Source organism: Leucopleurus acutus (assembly GCF_964270905.1).
Source record: "Leucopleurus acutus genome assembly, chromosome: 6".
NCBI classification, from domain to species: Eukaryota; Metazoa; Chordata; class Mammalia; order Artiodactyla; family Delphinidae; genus Leucopleurus; species Leucopleurus acutus.
This window is the reverse complement of record NC_139149.1, coordinates 30,719,443-30,744,976: the sequence shown is the minus strand read 5'-3', so window position 1 is coordinate 30,744,976 and position 25,534 is coordinate 30,719,443. Positions and strand designations below refer to the sequence as shown.

General features: G+C 35.4%; 1 protein-coding gene across 1 annotated transcript in view; it reads left to right on the top strand.

Annotated features, from left to right (window-relative positions):
- LRP1B (LDL receptor related protein 1B) overlaps positions 1 to 25,534 on the top strand; it is a gene marked incomplete at its 3' end in the record, with an annotated part of 1,833,965 nt that overhangs the window by 665,415 nt on the left and 1,143,016 nt on the right. The window contains exon 3 of the mRNA XM_082841888.1: positions 17,664 to 17,801. Within this exon, the coding sequence (XP_082698014.1) occupies positions 17,664 to 17,801 (138 nt within the window). The remainder of the gene's footprint in view (positions 1 to 17,663; positions 17,802 to 25,534) is intronic.

Below are 25,534 nucleotides of genomic sequence, written 5' to 3'. Positions count from 1 at the left end.
AGCCTGATCAGATGGTTCAGAGGGGGGCTTGGGGGCTATGGTTTAGAACATTGATCTTTAGAAGGCTTGAGCTTTGCCTTAGCAATGCATACCATTGAAAACCTCTTTGTATTTAATGAGCACAACCTAGAGTCATAGTGAATAAGGATTCTGTCGTCAAGGCCAAGCATATGGGAACCATGTTTATAGTTAGAATTTACTGGAAATAGATAATACGAATTCCTCTAAGCACAATGGAAGTTTAGCTGGTATGCATGGCACAACAGTACTGGTTGATGAAATACTGAAATACTTGTATTCTGATTCTAAACTGCTGCTACCCAGTCTTTCCTGGGACTCCCTCAAATAGCCCCATGCTCCTTCAGACCAAAGTGGGCAAAGAAATCAGCTTTCCTAGCACAACTCAACTTACTTGCCTGTCAGCCAGCCTGTCCTTCCTCCAATTTGCCTTGCCCATCACTCTCTCTCTCTCCCTAGTCAAACAGGCCTGAACATCTGGAGTTGGTGGTGGTCCCGCAGCAAGAGATCATGGGTCATCCACAGCTGGCCAGGATTCCCCTCAAGTTACCCCCTTACGGCTACTAGTAGAAGCCGTAGCCTGTATAGTGTATTTCACTTGTTGTTAAATATTCAGGCATCACCCCGACTGTAAGAGCTGCTTAAGTATCGACGTGGCATGGCTTTACAACCTTATAACATGATTTTCTTCCCTTTTCTAAAAGATCCTTAATCAGATAGAGAAAGAAACAGACAGAGATGCATAATTAGGTGTCATACCTTGTTTGTTTCTTGGTTACATGTGATGGAGATTGTTCCAAAATATAGTAGTAAAGAAACCGGTTTTAGGAGATATGAGACCTGAATTGAAATAATAGCATTACAGCTCTGTGACCTTGAAGAAGGTGCTTAGCCTCTGTGGTCTTCAATCTCTTCATCTATATACCAGCAATTATAATATCTAACTCATAATGTTCTTGTAAGGATTTAATAAGATAATGGACATTATGTGCTTACCTCTGTGCTTACAGAGCCTGGAACACAGGAAGTACTCAGTAAACAGCGGTTATCCTATTAATATAATACTACTTTTACAGAACGCAGTAAAGAAGTTTGTTTGCATTAAAAGTGAATCCTAAAATCATTTTCTGAATTAGCACCATTTTAAATGGCATACATATTAAATTTTGAAGATTATATTTCATCAATAGTATTTCACTTGTGGTCTGAAATACACAATGTATACACTCTACCAATGATTCAGCACTGTTTAAGAATGTCTGTATCATCCTGTGGCTTTTAAACTGGACTATTTAACATTCTGTCTTCCTCTCAAGTATAAATTGGCCTATGTAAAAATCACCATGTCTTTGCAACATGGTTCTAGTGCAACTAGAACGATTAACTACATGTGCTCTAACCAGTCCCTCTCACTGTAAAACCATTTGTATGCTAACCAGGTCCCTCAAACAATTGTTTGTTTTCACACACAGCGAAGAATTTCTTTTCAAAATGTGATGGAGTTACTCAAGGCATATATTTATTCCTCTTCTCTCTTCTCCATTTTTTCTCTTAATCCATTCTTTCTAAGCAAGTATCAGGATTTTTTTTTTTCCCCAAATGGAATAATGAACGAATAACTCCTATCAAATAACTTTTATTTTAATAAACTTACCAGTGGAATCAGGAAAGATCTTGCTACTTGTTCACATATATCACAGTCATTCTAGGTTGTTTGATCAAGGGTCATGGAGCAAACTTCTCTTTAAATCAGAAGGATAGTATTTAAGTCAGTATGTGTAATTTAATGTTGTCTTGAGGGAGCCCTGTAAAATAAAAAAAGCTTGTTCTCCAGTTTTTGTGGAGCTGTCTTCGTGTTATTCAAATTATAGTGAAGAGTTAATTGGATGAAAAATGATGCTTGCCATCAAAAAGATCCTCAAAATGGTTCTTAATCTGAAAAGATGAAAATACAGAGACATTGTATTTACTAGTTTTCCCTTCTTATATATCTACTCATCGAATATCAGCTTTGTTACTTACTGTTTTGGAGGGGAAATTAAATAATGTCTTTTGAGGGTCTTGGTAATGATTTATAGTTTTAGACTTCCTTTGACTGTTAGCATTTGGGCAACATACCACCGAAATCTTTTCTTCCATTATCACCTGACATTAACCTGCCTTTGGTTTTTAGGCTTTGGGGACCTGCATCTAACCTTTCATTATCTTAGCCTGTAGAGGAAGAGTGTCTTCCTTTACAAATTTCTAAGAAAAAGCAAACAAGCAATCCCTCTTAAGAATGACAATGGAGATGCCTCTGTGTGCATAGATTTTGGCTCAGAAGCAATCGCTAACACGTGTGGAATGAAAGATTGAAGGGCTCTCAGCTGTCGGTCCTGACATGTGGATGAGCCAGTTGGCTGCCCTGCTTATTATCCCTTTATTATAGTAAGACTCCCTTTCCTCTGGAGGATGTGTGGAACTATCTGATTTTGGCATTTTTTTGTTTGTTTAGTTTTGGTTTTTGGTAGGCATCAGTCTTTTAACATGCTTTCTACCAGGGAGTCATACATGCTTCAGGCTGTGTAGACTTTCCACACTGCCCTGAAATTCAGAACTGCAATCAGGAGCTGTCACCTGGCTACAATAGGTAAAGTAATCCCAGAGAACAGGAAGAAAAAAGCATTGGCCTTAAAGGTGAAACACTAATCTTCTATATTTCAGAAAAAAGATACTCCCAAATGGAACATTTCATCTTCTGCTTCCTTAATTATCTTCAGACTGGGTAAATCTTTTATTCACAGAAGTTTTAAGGTATGACTGGAACGTGTTTCACTTCTTGAGGACTCAGTAGAATATCCGTAAATTGTTGATAGAAAGGCATCTTCTTTCTGGTTCGTTGATTAAATACATATTCATTCATTTAAAAAGTGTTGAGAGCCAACTACAAATCAATACAGTTGCTACCAAAAAATGTGATGTATCAATCAATGAACTGTCCCTTTCTCTCAAACAAAAGTACCTTTGTCATTTTAACAGAGGGCCTACAATTCTAATCTTTGGAATTAATCTATCGATATTGTTTCTGTAAGAACCTTGTTTAAATGTAAATACATTACCTGTAAGAGATAGCACCTAGTATGTAAAGTTGCCTAGCAGAGAGCAGGGCTCTAAGAGATTAAAAAAGCATATACATCTGTTTTAACTGAGCTGTAGGGAAGGGAAGACAAATTTCTAGACCTTTTGACAAAGAGAGAATGGGGTGATCCAGAAATGAAAGAACATGTGAGGAATAGATACATGGGAAGGAATATAGGAGCATTTAAAATACCTAAATGACAATAATTTTTTAATCCTCCAAGCTGAGTTTCCTCCATTAGCACTGGGTTTAATAAATGGCAATGCTGCAATGACACTCACTCATAAAACAGTGATTTCATTTATTTTATCTATTTGCCTTTAAGTGGAAAGTCATAAAGCAAGACAGTGTGTTGGCTTGATAAAGTTCCTATTTCTAAAGCTGTAATGAATGACAACAATGCTTTGGTTATGTCCATACAATATTTTTAATTTGCCAATTTTGACTGTATTCTGAATGTGCACAGTTATGGTGCAGGAGAATGTTATGACTTAACCTATATTTGTTGGATTCAGATGTAGACAGTCAAACTGATAAAAATTATTTGATATATTCTAAAGTTAGCAATACACACACACACACACAGAGAAATGTAGAGCTCTCTATTTTAACATAATAGTACTTCCAGATATGATTCAGAAAGTTTTTAGTAAGAGTCTTAACTAACCACCCATTTATTCATACTCATAACAGCAGACAAAATGGCATCTTTAGTTGTAGCAGAATTGCTTTAATATCGCAGTCTTCCTTAGGTGACCAGGCATGCTTTTCATATATTAACTGCATAAATAAAGTGCTGTATGTTAGATGTAAGGAATTATCCTATACTGAGATTTCTGAAGACTAGGGACTAAAGAAAAAGGATTTTTAAACCTTAGAACAAGTTAGCAAAGCAGTAAAATCTCCTCCCCCAGGGCCTTTAAAAATAGGACAGATGTCAGAGATAGCTTAGGGGTAGTACAGCTGGACAAAATCAATCACCTTTACATCTCTTCCAGTTCTTGAATCTTCACAGCATCCATTTGAAATATGTAAACAAGTCATTACTGGAGCCTATTTTACAAAGTAATTGTTTAATTTGAGTGAGTTACTGTTAGAGAGAGTGCACATGTATCTTTTGAGGTTCTTCTATTTCTGTATCCTCGATTTTAATCATATAGATTGCTTTAACAAATTATATCAATGAATAGTATTTTATTTAGAAGTTGAAACTCATAAATCCAATTTTAATTTTCTTTAAAAATACTATAAATAGTATTTCTTTGAATAAGTATTAGAACACTAGTATTCTTTGAATATATAAATTTCTTTTCATTCTTTCCACTTAAATTAAAATATCAGTCTGTCAGGTGAAGTAGCTCATATGCAAAAGAAAATTATCGCTGAAAACAAGAATAGTATCTTATGAAATGAACATAGTTCTAGGAAAGTTGTATTACAACTGTAGAGGCATTATGCAATCCGATGTTATGTTTAATATTAAACAGATACAGGATATTAATTATATTTACATTGTGTACCAATTTTCCCAAACAACATGGAGTAAATAACGTGGTTTACGTGCTTTACAGTCTTCACAAGCATCCCATATTGCTGTTAGCTATTTTGATTTCTCAGCTGTGAGAATTATAATAAATGTTATAATGTACTATTTCCATACACTTAATTGCATAAGAGTTACCTTTTCTCCTTAAAAGGTGATTGTCTATAATATTTCCAGGAAAATGGATCTAATTGTATATAAAAGCATTCTTTAAAAAAATTCTTTTTCTTTTTAATACAGATAGGAAAGATAGAAAAGTTTTTTGCAGTCATGTTAATGGTGCTCCACAAATCTTAATATGTTGCTTAGTTATAAAGAAACTAAAATGTTTTTAAAATGAGTCTAAGAAAGTTAATTTTTTAAAGATTTTAAAAAATTTGTTCCCAGTTTTATTGAGATATAATTGATGTCCAGCACTGTATAAGTTTAAGGTGTACAGCATAATGATTTGATTTACATACATCATGAAATGAGTATCACAGTGTATGAGGGTTCTCTCTTTTCCATATCCTTAGCAACACTTGCTATTAGTTGTCATTTTGACTCTGGTCATTCTGACACGTGTGAGATGGCATCTTATTTTGGTTTTGATTTGAATTTCCCCGATGATTAGTGAAGTTGAGCATCTTTTCATGTGCCTGTTGGCCATCAGTATGCCCTCCTTGGAAAAAATGTCTATTCAGAACCTCTGCCCGTTTCCAACCAGGTTTTTTTTTTCCTGCAATTGAGTTGCATGCATGCATTGTATATTTTGGATATTAACTCCTTATTGGAGATACCTTTTGCAAATATCTTCTCCCATTCAGTAGGTGTCCTATTTGTTTTGTTGATAGTTTCCTTCACTGTGCAAAAGGTTTTAGGTTGATGTAGTCCATTTGTTTATTTTTTGGGTTTTTTGGCCCTTGCCTGAGGAGACATATTCCAAAAGATATTGCTAAGGCTGATGTGAAAGAGCTTAGGTTTTCTTTAAGAAGTTTTATGGTTTCAGATCTTAGATTTAAGTCTTTGATTTATTTTGAAGTTATTTGTGTGCAGGGTGTGAGAGAGTAGTCCAGTTTGATTCTTCTGCATGTAGTTGCCCAGTTTTCCCAGCACTATTTATCATAAAGGCTGTCTTTACCCCATTATATATTTTTGCTTCCTTTGTCATATATTGATTGCTCACATAGGTGTGTGTCCATTTCTGGGCTCTCTACTTTGTTCCACTGATCTATATCTGTTTTTGTGCCAGTACCATACTGTTTTGATTACTGTAGCTTTTTAGTATAGGTTGAAAGTGCTAATATTTAAAGCAGTTGTCACAAATTCTTAGAAATGATAGGATCTTCAACTTAAGAAATAGAAAATCTCCATAGGATTCGGTATTCAAAAGACAAATATTGTAAGAGAGTGTATCAATGGAAATAATCCTTATATTCCTCAGTGTTTTTTTTTCAATCAGTACTATACTTTACTAGAACTCGAGTCTCAAACAATTCTTCAAATTATGATCAAATCTCAACATTCTAGGTGGATAGACAGGTATAATCAAACAAAATCCCAAACTGAATAATTTTATTTTTTTGAATTTTGAAGGTATTTCATGCTTTCTTTCTGATAACTTTAGGTACCAAATTTTTTACTTGATTTTATATCAATTAGTAATCAATGTTTTTTATTCCTACATTCTGCTTTATATTTTAAAGTGGGAGGAAATATATATATATTTTTTGCATAAAGGCCTTGTGCCTTAAGAAATATACATGAAACTGCATATATTAGTACAGTTCATAAATTACAGAGATATTTGTACTGTTAAAAACATTAAAATTTGAAATAATATCTCTGTGGGTTCGTAGAACAAATTGGGATCAATGACACCTACAAATAAACCAAAAGAAACCCCCAAAGAGCAACAAAAACAAAACAACAAATAAAAAATTTGTATGCTTCCCAAACTATGATTTCATTTGATCCTTATGACAATCATGTGATGTTAAGTACTTTACTCAAGTTTAGACAGCTAATACATGGCAGATAAAAACTCTGATTCAAGGTTTTGATCTCTAAGCCTCAGAACGCTTCTACTATTACCTGTTATTTTTCACAAAGAACACTTGATGAAGCAGCCAGAGCTTGAAGGTGAAAAAGAGCTTGCTGGGTGAAAAAGAAAGAGAAGGTTTACTTTTCAGATGATGATATTGCATACCAAAAAATCCATAGGTGGGAAAAAATGTGTGTTTTAGGGAGGTGAATGATAACAATGAATAAAGCAGAGTATTAAGTACTGAAAATACTTGTATACAATACCAATTGCAATTAATTGTAAATAATGCTAATAAGTTTCAACTAGACAATGATATTAGGCCAAGGAGTTTTGATTTCTCGTGGCCAGCAACTAAGAACAGTTATGATTTTGAGACTGGTCATTGGGTGAAAGCTGCATTTGTAAAACCAATTCTGAGAATTCATTGATGATAAAAAAAAGGTAACTTCCAGCATATCAAAGAATGTTCAATTGCTACAACTTCATTCACCAACTGTGTATTGAACACTGTTTATTCTGTGTCAGACAGTATACTAGATGTTTGTTTCCCAGTCAGAGAGAGAGGAAAGTTTATAAAAGAGCATGTGTGAAATGCATCTAAGTGTGTTCATGGAATAGTATAAATAACAACAGCAATAATGTGACAAGAGTTTAAGAAGCATGAAAAATAATGGTGGAAATTGTGTCTAAGAGAAAGGAATTCTGACCAGCTTTTGAAGGACCTTGTATGCCTTTGGCCTCACTGTTAGTGGTACCACTAAGACCTTGGGGAGAAGCTCAGCAGAGTTGGAAGTGCAGTGACTGGAGTAAGAAGGGAATGGGAATACAGCAGGTGCAGTCTACATTTTGAAGAAGTTTAACAGTTAAGAAAAGTAGGAAAGAAGGGATACTACGTCAAGAAATGTTCAATCAGAAAAAGTGACTTCGTTCTTGAGTGTAGGTTTAAAAAAATTGAATGAGATTTCAGGGAGGAGTCAGACCTATTGGAAAGATAGACATGGGAAATACAACCAAGCAGCAAATCTTGATGGGACAAAACCCCCAAAGTGGGATGTGACAGAGTGTAGGGTGAGGAGGTTAACTTCGGTGGGGGAGGATTGATACTGGTCCTGCTAAGATATGATGATGTTATGACAAGTTCAGATATTTGACTATATCTGCCATTACAGAAGAAAAATCTCCACTCCTTCACACGATGCACTATCTCGATTATCTTTAGTCAGAAAGGACATTTGATGAGATTTATGTCTTCCACTATCACTTTAACTGAACAGAGTTATGTTTAAAAATAATTTGAACATTCAAGAACATACAGATGAATCATGCTATCCTTGCATTATCCTGGAAGGCTTATTTGTAGAATGAGGTTCATTACAAAATGGAAGATATTTCAGTTAATTGGGTAAGGCTTATAGAAAATTTAAAAACATGGATACTATTCTCCTGTGTTTATATATTTTAAATCCTCCTCATGATAGAGTTCTTCTTTCTTGTAATTAATTACTATATTTTAAATTCTGCTACCTTGCTCAGGTCACCTAAAATTAGATTTGAGGGACTGGAAATGTTTTCTAAATGTGCATTACTGACAACTGAAGTGATATTCTCACCAGGACTAACATACTTGTTAAAATTTTAAGTCTTTGTACTATTTTAAAATTTCTCATGTGCTAATCTGTTATCACAGTGCCTCTCTCAGGTCCCCCCAAGTCCTCATGATTTAGCAACTAAAGGGATAATTCTGGGCATATCAGAGAGCCTCCAACCCTGTTCCTTGCTATGTCCAAATAATGATTGCTGGTTGTGAAATGCTCTGAATGCCTGAAAGTCTTCAAGAGGTGAATCATTTAATGCAACATTGACATATTCTGAGGAATTCATGCAGCCTCCATTATCCTGTGCCTCTTCTTGTCACATGTAAATAGGTAGAAGTAGTGATCAGGGTGAGTTTTCTCTCTGTTATCAGGGTGGACTAAAGGAGCCTCATGGGTTATACACACCGTTACTTCAGAAATGTTCATTGGGAATCAAGGATGGATTATTGCCCAAAGAAATAGTACACTGTTTACCCACATTGCCTGGTTTCAGTTGAGAATTTGAACTGAGGCAAGCATTGCCATTTCGCAGACTGCCCCATCTCTATCTCCATTTTCAAGAAAGACAACAACATTTTGGTTTTAGCAGTTTTCCAACTGAAGTATATCAGCATTGGTCAAAGAGGTTAAAGGTATTGATTCCCTCAATTTTGAGGTTAATTCCCAAGGCCTGGGGCAACCGCTACACTTATTCTACAGATAATTTCTGCTATTTACTTCAGTGTAACTTTCAAATTTTCATTGTCTTAATATGTTTTGGTATGAAAATTTGGGAAGAACTGGTTAAGGTACAATCCATTAAGCCATCACCCAGCTGTCTTCCCAGTTACCCAGCAGTGAGGGAAACCAAGACAAGAGTATATCAAGGGGAGTAGGGGGAAACAATAGTAGCTAGTCTGAAGAAACCAATTGACTCTTTCATTCTTCTAAACAAATTTCTCTTTTGTCCCTACATGTTACCGGTAGAAAGAATCTAATGGTTCTGTATATTGCCTCTGAGAAACCCAAACATTTTTTCCTGTTTTCTCAAAATTTATAAGTAGCTGAGCCTTTTTCCTTAACACCAGATATACATTTTCACTCCTTCTGTCATGTTCATCAGTTACCTGACAGTCTTAAAAATGAAAACCCATACTTGTATTTGAGCCAACACAAGTATCACATTTTAAAAAAAATCTTGCTTTTTTAGAACTACTGATGCATTTTTGGTTTCTAACTAAAAATTTTTATAATCTCCTGGGTTTATGAATTTTTTTGACAAAACGAATACCCTTGTATAGCAGTAATTGTATAAATATACATGAAAAGATACAAGGAAACCTATTAGTGGTAACACTTCAGCTAGTAAAGCTACATCATAAAAATTTGTTGACATCCCCAAACAAATGGTTGAACAAATACTTAATTTTGCACATCCTAGAAGATGTTAGATTGGCCTTTTTATTATTCTTATAATTTTGCCTCAACTAAGTAGAGTAAAACATATATTTTTTGACGTTGTTTTTTTCTTTAGGGGCTTGCAACAGAAAAGAACGTTATAAGATGTAACTCGCCTTCTCAAAACATTCTTAACTATGATAACAGCAATCACTTATTTAGCACTTGCTAAGAAAAATGCTAAGAGTTTTTGATATAATTCTTATAACAACCTGGTAAAACACAGAGAAAGAAAACTTACCCAAGTTACTCAGTTTATAATTGATGGGACCAGAAACTGGACTCAAGAATCTGGTTCCAGATTTTCCACTAGAAGAATCTCCACTGCGCTGCATTTATTTACATGACTAACACATGTTGAATTCCTACTCTGAGCCTACATCTCTCAGAGCTTTGCCATGAATAACTTTTGACCCTCACAACAACCCAACTGGTAGACTCAATTGATATTTCCATTTACAGCTGAGAAAACTAATGCTAAATTGATTAAATTAACGTCCCATAGGTACTGACAAAACTGTGATTATCCTAAGTGTGTCTTGACTGAAAAATCTGGGCAATTGCAATAATCAGTGTCAGATTAATACATGACTGTAGCCTTATTATGTGACTGTACTTTGGATTTGGGAGAGGTGGGCAAGATTACAGATCATTATGAGAGAAATTGGAGAGTACCTATAAAACAAGTATAAATAGGAATTTTAGATGTTTGATAAAGACTTGGAATTGGTGAACTTCAAGAAAAGTCTTGGTGTTCCAAGTTAAATGTATCTTTAAAAACACAAGGGGTAATTATGGAAAGTGCAATTACCACCACTAGGTAAACTAAATGAGTTCTCCCTGTTCATCATCACCTCCCCACTCTTTAGCCAATTCTGTTGCATAAGAGTTGCTCAGTAAAGACTTTTTTTTAAACAAGCAAATCCACATATAAATAAGTATAAAACTAGCTGTTCTTCATATTCCTAAAGAACAGATTAAAAATATAAAATACCTTTAAGGCAGACACAACTTCATTTAAATTCCACTAAAACCTTTTGGTTCATGTTACCTGATACAATTCTAAAAAGAGTCATGGTGGCCCTGAACCAAGATGGTGGAGTAGAAGGATGTGCTCTCACTCCCTCTTACGAGAACACCAGAATCACAACTAACTGCCGAACAATCATCGACAGGAAGAAACTGGAACTCATCAAAAAAGATACCCCACATCCAAACACAAAGGAGAAGCCACAATGAGATGGTAGGAGGGGCACAATCACAATAAAATCAAATCACATAACTGCTGGGTGGGTGACTCACAAACTGGAGAACAATTATACCACAGAAGTCCACCCACTGGAGTGAAGGTTCGGAGCCCCATGTCAGGCTTCCGAACCTGGGGGTCTGGCAACGGGGGGAGGAATTCCTAGAGAATCAGACTTTGAAGGCTAGTGGGATTTGATAGCAGGACTTCGACAGGACTGGGGGAAACAGAGACTCCACTCTTGGAGGGCACACACAAAGCAGTGTGCTCATAGGGACCCAGGGGAAGGAGCAGTGACCCCATAGGAGACTGAACCAGACCTACCTGCTAGTGTTAGAAGGTCTCCTGCAGAGGCAGGGGGTGCCTGTGTCTCACCATGAGGACAAGGACACTGGCAGCAGAAGTTCTGGGAAGTACTCCATGGCATGAGCCCTCCCAGACTCTGCAATTAGCCCCACCAAAGAGCCTGCATAGGCTTCAGTGTTGGGTCACCTCAGGCCAAACAACCAACAGGGAGGGAACTCAGCCCCACCCATCAGCAGTCAAGCTGATTAAAGTTTTACTGACCTTGGCCTACCAGAGCAACACACAGCTCTACCCCTCACCAGTCCCTCCCATCAGGAAACTTGCACAAGCCTCTTAGATAGCCTTATCCACCAGAGGGCAGACAGCAGAAGCAAGAAGAACTACAGTCCTGCAGCCTGTGGAAAAAAAACGACATTCACAGAAAGACAGACAAGATGAAAAAGCAGAGGGCTATGTACCAGATGAAGGAACAAGATAAAACCCCAGAAAAACAACTAAATGAAGTGGAGATAGGCAACCTTCCAGAAGAATTCAGAATAATGATAGTGAAGATGATCCAGGATTCGGAAAAAGAATGGAGGCAAAGATCAAGAAGATGCAAGAAATGTTTAACAAAGACCTAGAAGAATTAAAGAACAAACAGAGATGAACAATACAATAACTGAAAAGAAAACTACACTAGAAAGAATCAATACCAGAATAACTGAGGCAGAAGAACGAATAAGTGACCTGGAATACGGAATGGTGGAATTCACTGCTGCAGAACAGAATAAAGAAAAAAGAAGGAAAAGAAATGAAGACAGCCTAAGAGACCTCTGGTACAACATTAAACGCAACAACATTCACATTATAGGGGTCCCAGAAGGAGAAGAGAGAGAGAAAGGGCCCGAGAAAATATTTGAAGAGATTATAGCCGAAAACATCCCTAACATGGGAAAGGAAATAGCCACCGAAGTCCAGGAAGCACAGAGAGTCCCATACAGGATAAACCCAAGGAGAAACACGCCAAGACACATAGTAATCAATTTGGCAAAAATTAAACACAAAGAAAAATTATTGAAAGCAGCAGGGGAAAAATGACAAATAACACACAAGGGAACTCCCGTAAGGTTAACAGCTGATTTCTCAGCAGAAACTCTACAAGCCAGAAGGGAGTGCCTTGATATACTTAAAGTGATGAAAGGGAAGAACATACAACCAGGATTACTCTACCCAGCAAGGATCTCATTCAGATTCCATGGAGAAATCAAAAGCTTTACAGACAAGCAAAAGCTAAGAGAATTCAGCACCACCAAACCAGCTCTACGATTAATGCTAAAGAAACTTCTCTAAGTGGGAAACACGAGAAGAAAAGGACCTACCAAAACAAAGCCAAAACAATTAAGAAAATGGTAATAGGAACATACATATCAATAATTACCTTAAATGTAAATGGATTAAATGCTCCAACCAAAAGACACAGGTTTGCTAAATGGATACAAAAACAAGACCAATATATATGCTGTCTACAAGAGACCCACTTCAGACCTAGGAACACATTCAGACTGAAAGTGAGGGGATGGGAAAAGATATTCCGTGCAAGTGGAAATCAAAAGAGAGCTGGAGTAGCACTACTCATATCAGATAAAATAGACTTTAAGATAAAGAATGTTACAAGAGACAAGGAAGGACACTACATAATGATCAAGGGATCAATCCAAGAAGAAGATATAACAATTATAAATATATATGCTCCCAACATAGGAGCACCTCAATGCATAAGGTAACTGCTAACAGCTATAAAAGAGGAAATCGACAGTAACACAATAATAGTGGGGGACTTTAACACCTCACTTACACCAATGGACAGATCATCCAAAGTGAAAAGAAATAAGGAAACAGAAGCTTTAAATGACACAATAGACCAGATAGATTTAATTGATATTTATAGGCCATTCCATCCAAAAACAGCAGATTACACTTTCTTCTCAAGTGTGCATGGAACATTCTCCAGGATAGATCACATCTTGGGTCACAAATCAGGCTTCAGGAAATTTAAGAAAACTGAAATCATATCAAGCATCTTTTCTGACCACAATGCTATGAGATTAGAAATGACTTACAGGGAAAAAATGTAAAAAATACAAACACATGGAGGCTAAACAGTATGTTACTAAATAACCAAGAGATCACTGAAGAAGTCAAAGAGGAAATCAAAAAATACCTAGAGACAAATGACAATGAAAACACAATGATCCAAAACCTGTGGGATGCAGCAACAGGAGTTCTAAGAGGGAAGTTTATAGCTATACAAGCCTTCCTCAGGAAACGAGAAAAGTCTCAAATAAACAATCTAACTTACACCTAAAGGAACCAGAGAAAGAAGAACAAACAAAACCCAAAGTTAGCAGAAGGAAAGAAATCATAAAGATCAGAGCAGAAATAAATGAAATAGAAACAAAGAAAAGAATAGCAAAGATCAATAAAACTAAAAGCTGGTTCTTTCAGAAGATAAACAAAATTGATAAACCATTAGCCAGACTGATGAAGACAAGAGGGAAAGGGCTCAAATCAATAATATTAGAAATAAAAAAGGAGAAGTTACAACAGACATGGCAGAAATACAAAGCATCCTAAGAGACTACTACAAGCAACTCTATGCCAATAAAATGGACAACCTGGAAGAAATGGACAAATTCTTAGAAACGTATAACCTTCCAAGACTGAACCAGGAAGAAAGAGAAAATATGAACAGACCAATCACAAGTAATGAAATTGAAAGTGTGATTAAAAATCTTCCAACAAACAAAAGTCCAGGACCAGATGGCTTCACAGGTGAATTCTATCAAACCTTTAGAGAAAAACTAACACCCATTCTTCTCAAACTCTTCCAAAAAATTGCAGAGGAAGGAACACTCCCAAACTCATTCTATGAGGCCACCATCACCCTGATACCAAAACCAGACAAAGATAGTACAAAAAAAATTACAGACCAATATCTCTGATGAATATGGATGCAAAAATCCTCAACAAAATACTAGCAAACAGAATCCAACAACACATTAAAAGGATCAGACACTATGAGCAAGTGGGATTTATCCCAGTGATGCCAGGATTCTTCAATATATGCAAATCAATCAATGTGATACACCATATTAACAAATTGAAGAATAAAAACCATATGGTCATCCCAATAGATGCAGAAAAAGCTTTTGACAAAATTCAACACTGATTTATGATAAAAACTCTCCAGAAAGTGGGCACAGAGGGAACCTACCTTGACATAATAAAGGCCATATATGACAGACCCACAGCAAACATCATCTCAATGGTGAAAAACTGAAAGCATTTCCTCTAAGATCAGGAACAAGACAAGGATGTCCACTTACAGCACTATTATTCAACATAGTTTTGGAAGTCCTAGCCACGACAGTCAGAGAAGAAAAAGAAATAAAAGTAATACAAATTGGAAAACAAGAAGTAAAACTGTCACTGTTTGCAGATGACATGATTACTATACATAGAGAATTGTAAAGATGCCACCAGAAGATTAGTAGAGCTAATCAATGAATTTGGTAAAGTTGCAGGGTACAAAATTAATGCACAGAAATCTTTTGCATTCCTATATACTAATGATGAAAATTCTGAAAGAGAAATTAAGGAAACACTCCCATTTACCATTGCAACAAAAAGGATAAAATATCTAGGAATAAACCTACCGAGGGAGACAAAAGACCTGTATGCAGAAAATTGTAAGACACTGATGAAAGAAATTAAAGATGTTACCAACAGATGGAGAGATATACCATGTTCTTGGATTGGAAGAATCAGTATTATGAAAAGACTATACTACCCAAAGTAATCTACAGATTCAATGCAATCCCTATCAAATTACCAATGGCATTTTTACAGAACTAGAAGAAAATATCTTAAAAATTGTATGAAGACACAAAGGACCCCGGACACCCGAAGCAGTCTTGAGGGAAAATAGCGGAGCTGGAGGAATCAGACTCCCTGACTTCAGACTATACTACAGAGCTACAGTAATCAAGACAATACAGTATGGGCACAAAAACAGAAATATAGATCAGTGGAGCAGGATAGAAAGCCCAGAGATAAACCCACGCACCTATGGTTAACTAATCTATGACAGAGGAGGCAGGGATATACAATGGAGAAAAGACAGTCTCTTCAATAAGTGGTGCTGGGAAAACTGTACAGCTACATGTAAAAGAATGAAATTAGAACCCTCCCTAACACCATATACAAAAATAAACTCAAAATGGATTAGAGACGTGAATGTAAGCCTGGAAACTATAAAACTCTTAGAGGAAAACATAGGAAGAACACTCTTTGACATAAATCACGGCAAGATCTTTTTTGATACACCTCTTAGAGTAATGGAAACAAAAACAAAAATGAAGAAATGGGACCTAATGAAACTTCAAAGATTTTGCACAACAAAAGAAACCATAAACAAGACAAAAAGACAACCCTGAGAATGGGAGAAAATATTTGCAAACGTATAAATGGACAAAGGATTAATCTCCAATATATATAAACAGCTCATGCAGCTCAATATTAAAAAAAAACAAACAACCCAATCCCAAAATGGGCAGAAGACCTAAATAGACATTCCTCCAAAGAAGACATACAGATGGCCAAGAAGCACACGAAAAGCTGCTCAACATCACTAATTATTAGAGAAATGCGAATCAAAACTACAACGAGGTATCACCTCACAGCAGTTAGAGTGGGCATCATCAGAAAATCTACAAACAACAAATGCTGGAGAGGGTGTGGAGAAAAGGGAACCCTTTTGCACTGTTGGTGGGAATGTAAATTGTTACAGCCACTGTGGAGAACAGTATGGAGTTTCCTTAAAAAACTAAAAATAGAATTACCATATGATCCAGCAATCCCAGTATTGGGCATATACCCAGAGAAAACCATAATTCAAAAAGACACATGCACCCCAATGTTCATTGCAGCACTATTTCCAATAGCCAGGTCGTGGAAGCAACCTAAATGCCCATCGCCAGATGAATGGATACAGAAGATGTGGTACATATATACAATGGAATATTGCTCAGCCATAAAAAGTAACAAAATTGGTCATTTGTTGAGACATGGATGGATCTAGAGACTGTCCTACAGAGTGAAGTAAGTCAGAAAGAGAAAAACAAGTATCGTATATTAACGCATATATGTGGAACCTAGAAAAATGTTACAGATGAACCGGTTTGCAGGGCAGAAATTGAGACACAGATGCAGAGAACAAACGTATGGACACCAGAGGGGGCAAGCAGTGGGGGGGTGGTGGTGGTGGTGTGATGAATTGGGAGATTGGGATTGACATGTATACACTGATGTGTATAAAATGGATGAGTAATAAGGACCTGCTGTATAAAAAAATAAATAATATAAAATTCAAAAATTCAAAAAAAAAAATGTTTTCAGTGTATAGGTTTTCAAAGTAGCCATGCATCAGAGCAAAAGCACAGTATCCGTTCATCTAATAGTATTTTGCATTATAAGAATACAAGGGAAAAGATCTTCCCGAACCCTAGTTGATCGTCTCTAGAGGAGTGTCTGTACAGATTATCTGGCCTCCTTATTCAGGAAGCACAAAGAACCTTTCTGTATGTATTTGTGTAGTATGGATGGATTTGTTTGTTTAAAATGGTCAGGCTGTACAATGAGTTCTAGTGCTAACCCCCAGTTCCTGTTCACTGTAGAACTGCTGATAACTCATTTGGGGTCTCTGTGCACTCAGACATAACATAGGATAATTCCAGCTGTATTTTGGTCACATTATTTAGCTTTGATATCTCAAGTTTCCAAATCTGTAAAATGGGAACAGAGATAGTACCAGTTCAAAAGGCTGTTAGGAAGATTAAATGAGTTAACACATGTAAAGCACTTAGTGCCTAACACTTGATGTGTACTCATCAATTAAAAAATAAAATAAAATAAAATAAATAAAAAGAGCCATGCCAAGAAGTTGCCATTATTCATATTTCACAGTTGCAGGACTTGAAACTTACAGGGTTTAAGCACCTTGTCCACTTATCTAAGGATAAGAAATAGAACAGTGACTCAAACCAACCCTTAGATTTTCAATCCATGCCTCTTTAAGGGTCGAGAGAATACTTGTGTTTTAAATGCATTATGTGAAAAACATACATATTATTTTATTTCCTATGCAGCCTCTAAAAATTAGGTATTTTTTATTACATAGGCCAATTTTGATGTCTCTGAGAATCAGAGCTGCCCTCCGGTAGTATTGCCTATCATTTTATTTTGTGAATGCACGCTAGTAATTTCTCGTGCTTAACAGTTTTAGTGTTAAAAAAAAAAAAAAAATCACTGTGTTCCTTTCTGCATTTTTCCAGGTCCTGAGGAGGTAGAAATCAAGTGCCCCTTGAATCACATTGCTTGCCTTGGTGCCAACAGATGTGTCCATTTATCCCAGCTCTGCAACGGCGTCCTGGACTGCTCAGATGGGTATGATGAAGGAGTTCATTGCCGTGGTGAGTCCATTTGTGGAAAAATACAACTGAAATATTGAATTTTTCATAGTTTTCATGAAAGTTCAAAGACAACCTATAACCTGTCTTTTCTTTCAACCACAGCCTTATCAGTTATTGAGAAAGCATGAGTTTTATTGCCAGAGACACTCAATATGCATTTCAAAGCGGTGACTATTGTGCTTTATTGAAAAATGCTGTTAGAAAAAAAAAACACACATTTAGACTTTGAAGTTGGGCTCTTAAACAATTATATATTTCATAGAAAGGAGTACTTTTGAGCAAAGGACAAAAGAGAAGTCTTAGTCACAGTATTGATACCATACATATAAAACTTGTTTCTCTGAACTGTTGCTTAAACAAAGGGTATTTGAAGTAAAACCTCTGCCATCAAATATTTTAATAGAATGTATCATGGGAAATTTTCCCTTAATATTATTTCCCTGAAGTTATACTGTTAACTTTCTTGTAATTTTCATTCTTGTTAAAAACCTACGTTCTACAGTGGTCAAGAGTTTACCTATATACTAATGATAGGAGTAACTAAATCTCAAATTTATAAAAAGTTAATTGGAACTGGTATATTCCAATAGAACTGGTTGGGAAGGGGAGGTTAAAATGTTTGACAGAGAAACAGGAAAAAGTTGATTAAGGTAAGGACTGTGATCTGGAAACAGAATCAAGGTTTCAGTCAAGTGAATCAGTCTTCAACTTGGAAGCGGGAAAGAAACCACTGAATCAGAAGGTTCTAACTCAGATTCTAGCATGTTGAATGTAACACAAAGGATGTTTATTGGAACTGTCAAAGAGTAACACGTTCTTCGTGTCGAGGTCAGTGAGACAATAAAGAATGGAAGGAACTGTAGAAAGCTGGAGATGCATGTCTGGTGTCTGGACAGATTGACACTAAATTGCTCCCATTTTGGAAAGGTCCTAGGTCAATTCCAGGTTTTCAGGAGGAGCTCCACATCTTTGTGTTTAAAGTGTTCAAAGTTAGCTACTGCTTTTTAAACATTGTATGGTCAGCAATGTACAGGCCTAACGCAACTTGTTTGGAGATCTGTCAGGGCTTACTGGCTGCCAGTTTCCCACATTTGGGCTGAAATAAACTGGGTTCAAAACCAGAGATGGAGACATATATTAGAAAAAGAGTAAATCTTGTAGAAAGGTAATTCAGAGTGGTAAGGATGTTGAGACAGCATAGATCAGCTGGATCACTAGGTCTTTTCCCTCTTTCTAAAGGGATGTCCAATTACTCTGGCCCTGTAGACATATTCAGATTGAGAAGTTAAAGGTCTTCCTTCTTTGGCCAAGTTTCCTTTCTTAGCCTTGAACTCTGACAGGGTCACATAAGGAGCCAGTTGATTCTTAGTTTTACTTATGAACACGTGTAATAATAATTAATAAGAAATTTTATTTGTATTTAGAGGCTTTCTGACATGTACTCCTTTTTATAATTGTATAGCTTTAAAAGTGATATTAATAGAAAGTAAATTAGTGAATTACAACGTACTAGAAGTTAAAGAGTTTAATTTTCTTTACAGAAATTATATTTTCTAGAGCCTAATTCTATTTGCTTTAGTTATAATTCAGGGTTCTTATTACACTTAAAACAAAATTTCAGATAGACATGTGTGACTAAGCTTCTAAAAGAATGAAATCATCACATTGCCAAATACTTCTCAGAGGTGATTATACAGATTTGAGTATCTTAAACATATTTCAGTGCTGTGGATCATATGAAAATATATCTGAGTTCTCTAATAAAATTTAGAGCTGGGATTTAAAAGATAAAGGGATATGTTAATAGTAAAACAGGGGATCAACTAACTATTCAATATCTGAACAAAAATGAAATGATATTAAATTCTGTTGATTTTTGAAAAGATAGCATATACTTCAGACTGAGGTTTAGAATTTGTAGCTGCTTACGCTTCCATCTTTTTTCCTGCTCTAATTTAAGTTTCCAACTGTTCCAAGTTTCATATCTTTATCACAGTGACAACCTTTTTTATTTCTTAATTTGCCAGTGGGAGGCTGATTGTACCACTTTGGCCTTTTTAATATTTCTAAATTTCACCAAATAAAGTGTTTTAAAAGACTTAACGTATTATGACCTGTGGTGGACTTAGAAATAAGAAGTATATTTGGATCTCTACCTGTTATTTACCTCAGTAGAGGGGTTTTCACCTAATTCTGTGGCCTTGCACAACTACATAGAATGGTAGGATCAAGATGACTGAATGACACAGTGATTCCAGAGTCAGTGGTTTAATAAAGTATTTCTGCATTGAGAAAGAAGAATCAGAAGTGTGTTTCCCTGCTTGGCCTGATAGGGTGCCCCAGACACAGAGACAAAATAGAAATCTTGGAAGCAACACCAGCTTTATCACATGTATATGGTTTGTGTTTAGAAAAGATGATTGATTATATGCAAAAGTATATCATGGGAACTGAGTGTACTTTCCCACCTTCAGCCTTCCTCCTGATTCTGGGTCACATTCAATGAAAAGATGTTTTCTGAAGAGTTCATTAGGCAACAGCCCCATCAAGTCTCTAAGGACTTTTTCATTTACTATAGACATACAATAAAGAAAGAAACCAGGTTAATTCAAACATCACATTGATTTTTAGAAATGCTTTTTTCTGTAGAAAAATTCTTTTTAAATCACTTCTCTTTCCATTTCTTCCTTTTTGTTGGATTCCAAGCACACACTCTAAATAATTATGAAGCCTAAGACACAATTCAAAGATGGATGTTTTCTTTATACTCATAAAAGTTCCAAAGTACGTTTGGTGATATATTTGTAGCCTTTATGAAAATTAATAAGGAGAAAAATATAACATTTTGGAGGTGATATTTTGGTCTTGGGAGTGCTTTTGTATTAACTGAATTGTTTTCTGAATGGTTTCCTAGAAAAAATCAATTTCTCCTTGGTAAGGGTAATGAAAAGATATCTATTATTAATGATTTTCTATAACACTGATATTTTAATCTCCATAATTTAGCTTCATTTAAAGAACACAGTGGATTTTTGCATATGGGTGTACTTATATATAGGACTGTGCTTGTAAAAATTTTACAATATGAACCTTCAAAATCACCACATTATATTTCAGATAATTTCATGTCTTCCTGCATAATATTTCATATTGGTGGTAATATCACTATATGTAAATTGCATGAGCAATGAAAACATATTCTATACAGTATGATGCCTCTCAATACAGGATAGTTCCACAAAAATCCTTCTTCCAGAATGCTGGAGGAAGTGAACAAATTCAACTAATGGAGAATACTTGGACTGAGGTGTATCAAAACATCATTTTAGTATTTGACATTCTTAAGATAATTCATTTTGACGACATTTAAAGTAGCTATAAAGAAGAGAAGCCATCTTTTTATTCACAACCCTAGTTAAATTACATTTGCAGTGCAAAACGGTCGCATATTTAAATGCTCAAGGGACTGACAGTCTCTGTGGTGTGCTCTCTGCTATTACTCTTTTAAAAGAATATGGGAACTCTTCCGGTCACTGCAAAAAGGGATTCTCTCTTCTGTGGCCCGAAAAAAGTGATTATGTAATCTATGTTTTCCAGTAAGCATTCCAATCTCCCTTTAAATTCAAGGGGATAAGTGTGTGAAGAGCTTACTAAAACTGATTAGGGAATGACACTCTCTGACATCCGAAAAGCTCCCCACACAGACACACAAGTATGCATACACAGACACACATACTCTTCTTTTCTGATTTCTCTTTTCTAAACCTCTTCCTACATGATTATGAGTGTATAATATCTTAGTTTGGTGTATTTGATCAGGAACCTAAAGAAGAATAAGATTCTTGTATGTATCATCTAACTCCTTGAAATAATGCATATTAAGAAATTTTAAAATTCCATTTGATTATTTTGCTTGCCAATTAGAATATAATTTTCCTGATATGCAATTACATTTTTCTCTACCTACAATCTAATGTATTTATTTTAGATTCTAGTAATTCTAGTATGTTTATTTTAATGTATTTGTTTTAGACACTGACTTATGTTTAAAATTTTATATATTTTTCTTTTATATTACTATTCATAAAAGTAAATTCTTATGAGATGATGCCAAAAAATCCTGGAGGTAATTTACAAATTAGAGGCTTTCTCAAAATGGACGAAGGTAAATGGCAAACCTTATTAATAACTACAGTGATTCACCATAGGAAAATTAGTAATCCTTAAAACTTCTGTGTGGATCTCATATATTTCAAATATTCCAAAAAGGAATTAATCTACCCCAATTAATTAGATTTAATTAATTGATTTGACAAAATTAAATTTAATAAAAGAGTTAGGAATTAATTCTTAACTCAAATTCAGGACTCTCCTTTCTGGAAAAATGAAAAAAACAAATTTTATCTTGTGGTGGTGCTTCGTTAGTCATTACAACACTGATTTCAGAGTAGCATCAGAATAGCTTTTAGCTACCAAAAAGGAAGGAAGGAAAGAAAGAAGTTAGTGAATTCAATAAGGAAAACAAATGAATTTGGAGCATTTTATTGTTTTTAACTTTCATTTTATTGTATGAATGGATCTTGTTCTATTTCTATTTTAAAAGTTCCCATTGAAAAGTACTACCAATCTCTTTCTAAATTAAAATGAGCTTACCATGCTACAGAAGGGGATTTCAGCATGCAGAATCTGAAAACAAAGGTATGGAAAAGAGGTACAGTTATAAGCAGTGTTATAGAAAGTGTATCTGTCAGCAACATACAGCTTAAAGCACATGGAGGGAAACTTCACAGTGTGTACTCAAGTCACTTGAAACATCAGTAAACCTAGAGCTAGAAAACAAGCAAACTGGAATTAGCCAGGAGGACCTGGGTTTGTGTGCTCAGGCCATGTTTGATTACTAAAGCTCCTGCAACTGAGTAGATCCTCTGTATTCTTTCTTTGTGTTGGGTTGTGTTAAGGTGATCAGATAGTCTCAGATCTATCTTAAGTGTAAGCATTTTCTCCAAAGAGATTAGTTTAAGCAATTGAGTTAGTTTAGTGAATGGCTATGACCCTTGACACTGGTTTGTTTCAGGGCCAAATTAATGCTTCTCAGAAGCAAAGCAACAATTCCTAGAAAGAACAGATCTTCTACAAGTGTATCCTTCCTCTGCAAGACTATTGCAGATGTAGTTTATGTTGACCAATGACACATATATGAAATTAGGAGAGTATACTTGTTGCAGACTGTTCTAATTATATATATGTATAGAGGTGTGTACATATACATGCATATATGCATAGGTTCATATATATATGTACATACATAAGTACATATATTCATTTTTCAGAGGTTTAGTTTTTTTAACTTCTGCTTAATTAGAAAGATATTTGACTTTTTAACACTGATTTATCAGATATACTTGTAAACTAATCCTGCTAAAAAGAATTGGATTTCAAGTTTCAGCTGTTTGTTTGAATGTGTTGACTTCTAGAGACAGTTAAATAGCTAACTGAACACCTTTGGGAAAAGTAACTAAGTAATTTGGCTCTATATCATAGCCCAGAATTCAGAATGATAATCTAAGATTTTTTATTGGAAATAAATCTTTTTGTAGTGGATTTACATCTTTGATTAATGTTAATATTATACTAACTAGTGCTCTATCCCCCCAGACAGATTTATTTTTAAGAATAACTATAGAAACAAAATTTTGTAAATATAGAAAAAATGGTGCATAGATATATTAATAGCTTAAAATGATCTAACATTGAAGGATCTAACTTAAAAAAAGAGATATTCTTTATTAAAATGTCATCTCAAATTCTCTCTCTCTCTCATCTTCTTCCCCCCTACTCTTTCCCCATTTGGTGTCCATACATTTGTTCTCTACATGTGTGTCTCTATTTCTGCCTTGCAAACTGGTTCATCTGTACCATTTTTCTAGATTCCACGTATATGCATTAATATATGATATTTGTTTTTCTCTTTCTGACTTACTGCAATCTGTATGACAGTCCCTAGGTCCTTCCATGTCTCTACAAATGACCCAATTTCGTTCCTTTTTATGGCTGAGTAATATTCCACTGTACATATGTACCACATCTTCTTTATCCATTTGTCGATGGGCATTTAGGTTACTTCCATGACTTGGCTATTGTAAACAGTGCTGCAGTGAACATTGGGGTGCATGTGTCTTTTTGAATTATGGTTTTCTCAGGTTATATGTCCAGAAGTGGGATTGCTGGGTCATATGGTAATTCTATTTTTAGTTTTTTAAGGAACTTCCATACTGTTCTCCATAGTGGGTGTATCAGTTTACATTCCCACCAACAGTGCAAGAGCGTTCCCTTTTCTCCACACCCTCTCCAGCATTTATTGTTTGTAGATTTTCTGTTGATGCCCACTCTGACTGGTGTGAGGTGATACCTCATTGTAGTTTTGATTTGCATTTCTCTAATTAGTGATGTTGAGCAGCTTTTCATGTGCTTCTTGGCCATCTGTATGTCTTCTTTGGAGAAATGTCTATTTAGATCTTCTGCCCATTTTTGGATTGGGTTGTTTGTTTTTTTTAATATTGAGCTGCATGAGCTGTTTATATATTTTGGAGATGAAATCCTTTGTCCATTGATTCATTTGCAAATATTTTCTCCCATTCGGAGGGTTGTCTTTTCGTCTTTTTTATAGTTTCCTTTGTTGTGCAAAAGCTTTTAAGTTTAATTAAGTCTCATTTGTTTATTTTTGTTTTTATTTCCATTACTCTAGGAGGTGGGTTGAAAAAGATCTTGCTTTGATTATGTCAAAGAGTGTTCTTCCTATGTTTTCCTTAAGAGTTTTATAGTGTCCAGGCTTACATTTAGGTCTTTAATCTATTTTGAGTTTATTTTTGTATATGGTGTTAGGGAGGGTTCTAATTTCATTCTTTTACATGTAGCTGCCCAGTTTTCCCAGCACCACTTATTGAAGAGACTGTCTTTTCTCCATTGTATATCCTTGCCTCCTTTGTCATAGATTCATTGGCCATAGGTGCGTGGGTTTATCTCTGGACTTTCTATCCTGCTCCACTGATCGATATTTCTGTTTTTGTGCCCGTGCTGTATTGTCTTGATTACTGTTGCTTTGTAGTATAGTCTGAAGTCAGGGAGTCTGATTCCTCCAGCTCTGTTTTTTTCCCTCAAGATTGCTTTGGCTACTTGGGGTCTTTTGTGTCTCCATACAAATTTTAAGAATTTTTGTTCTAGTTCTGTAAAAAATGCCATTGGTAATTTAATAAGGATTGCATTGAATCTGTTGATGGCTTTGGGTAGTATAGGCATTTTCACATTATTGATTCTTCCAATCCAAGAACATGGTGTATCTCTCCATCTGTTTGTGTCATCTTTGGTTTCTTTCATCAGTGTCTTATAGTTTTCTGAGTACAGGACTTTTACCTCCTTAGGTAGGTTTATTCCTAGGTATTTTTTTCTGTTTGTTGCAATGGTGAATGGGGTTGTTTCCTTAATTTCTATTTCTCATTTTTCATTGTTAGTGTATTCTGTGCATTAATTTTGTATCCTGCAACTTTACCAAATTCATTGATTAGCTCTGGTCGTTTTCTGGTGGCATCTTTAGGATTATCTATGTAGAGTATCATGTCATCTGCAAACAGTGACAGTTTTACTTCTTTTCCAATTTGGATTCCTTTTATTTCTTTTTTTCTCTGATTGCTGTAGCTAGGACTTCTAAAACTATGTTGAATAATAGTGGTGAGAGT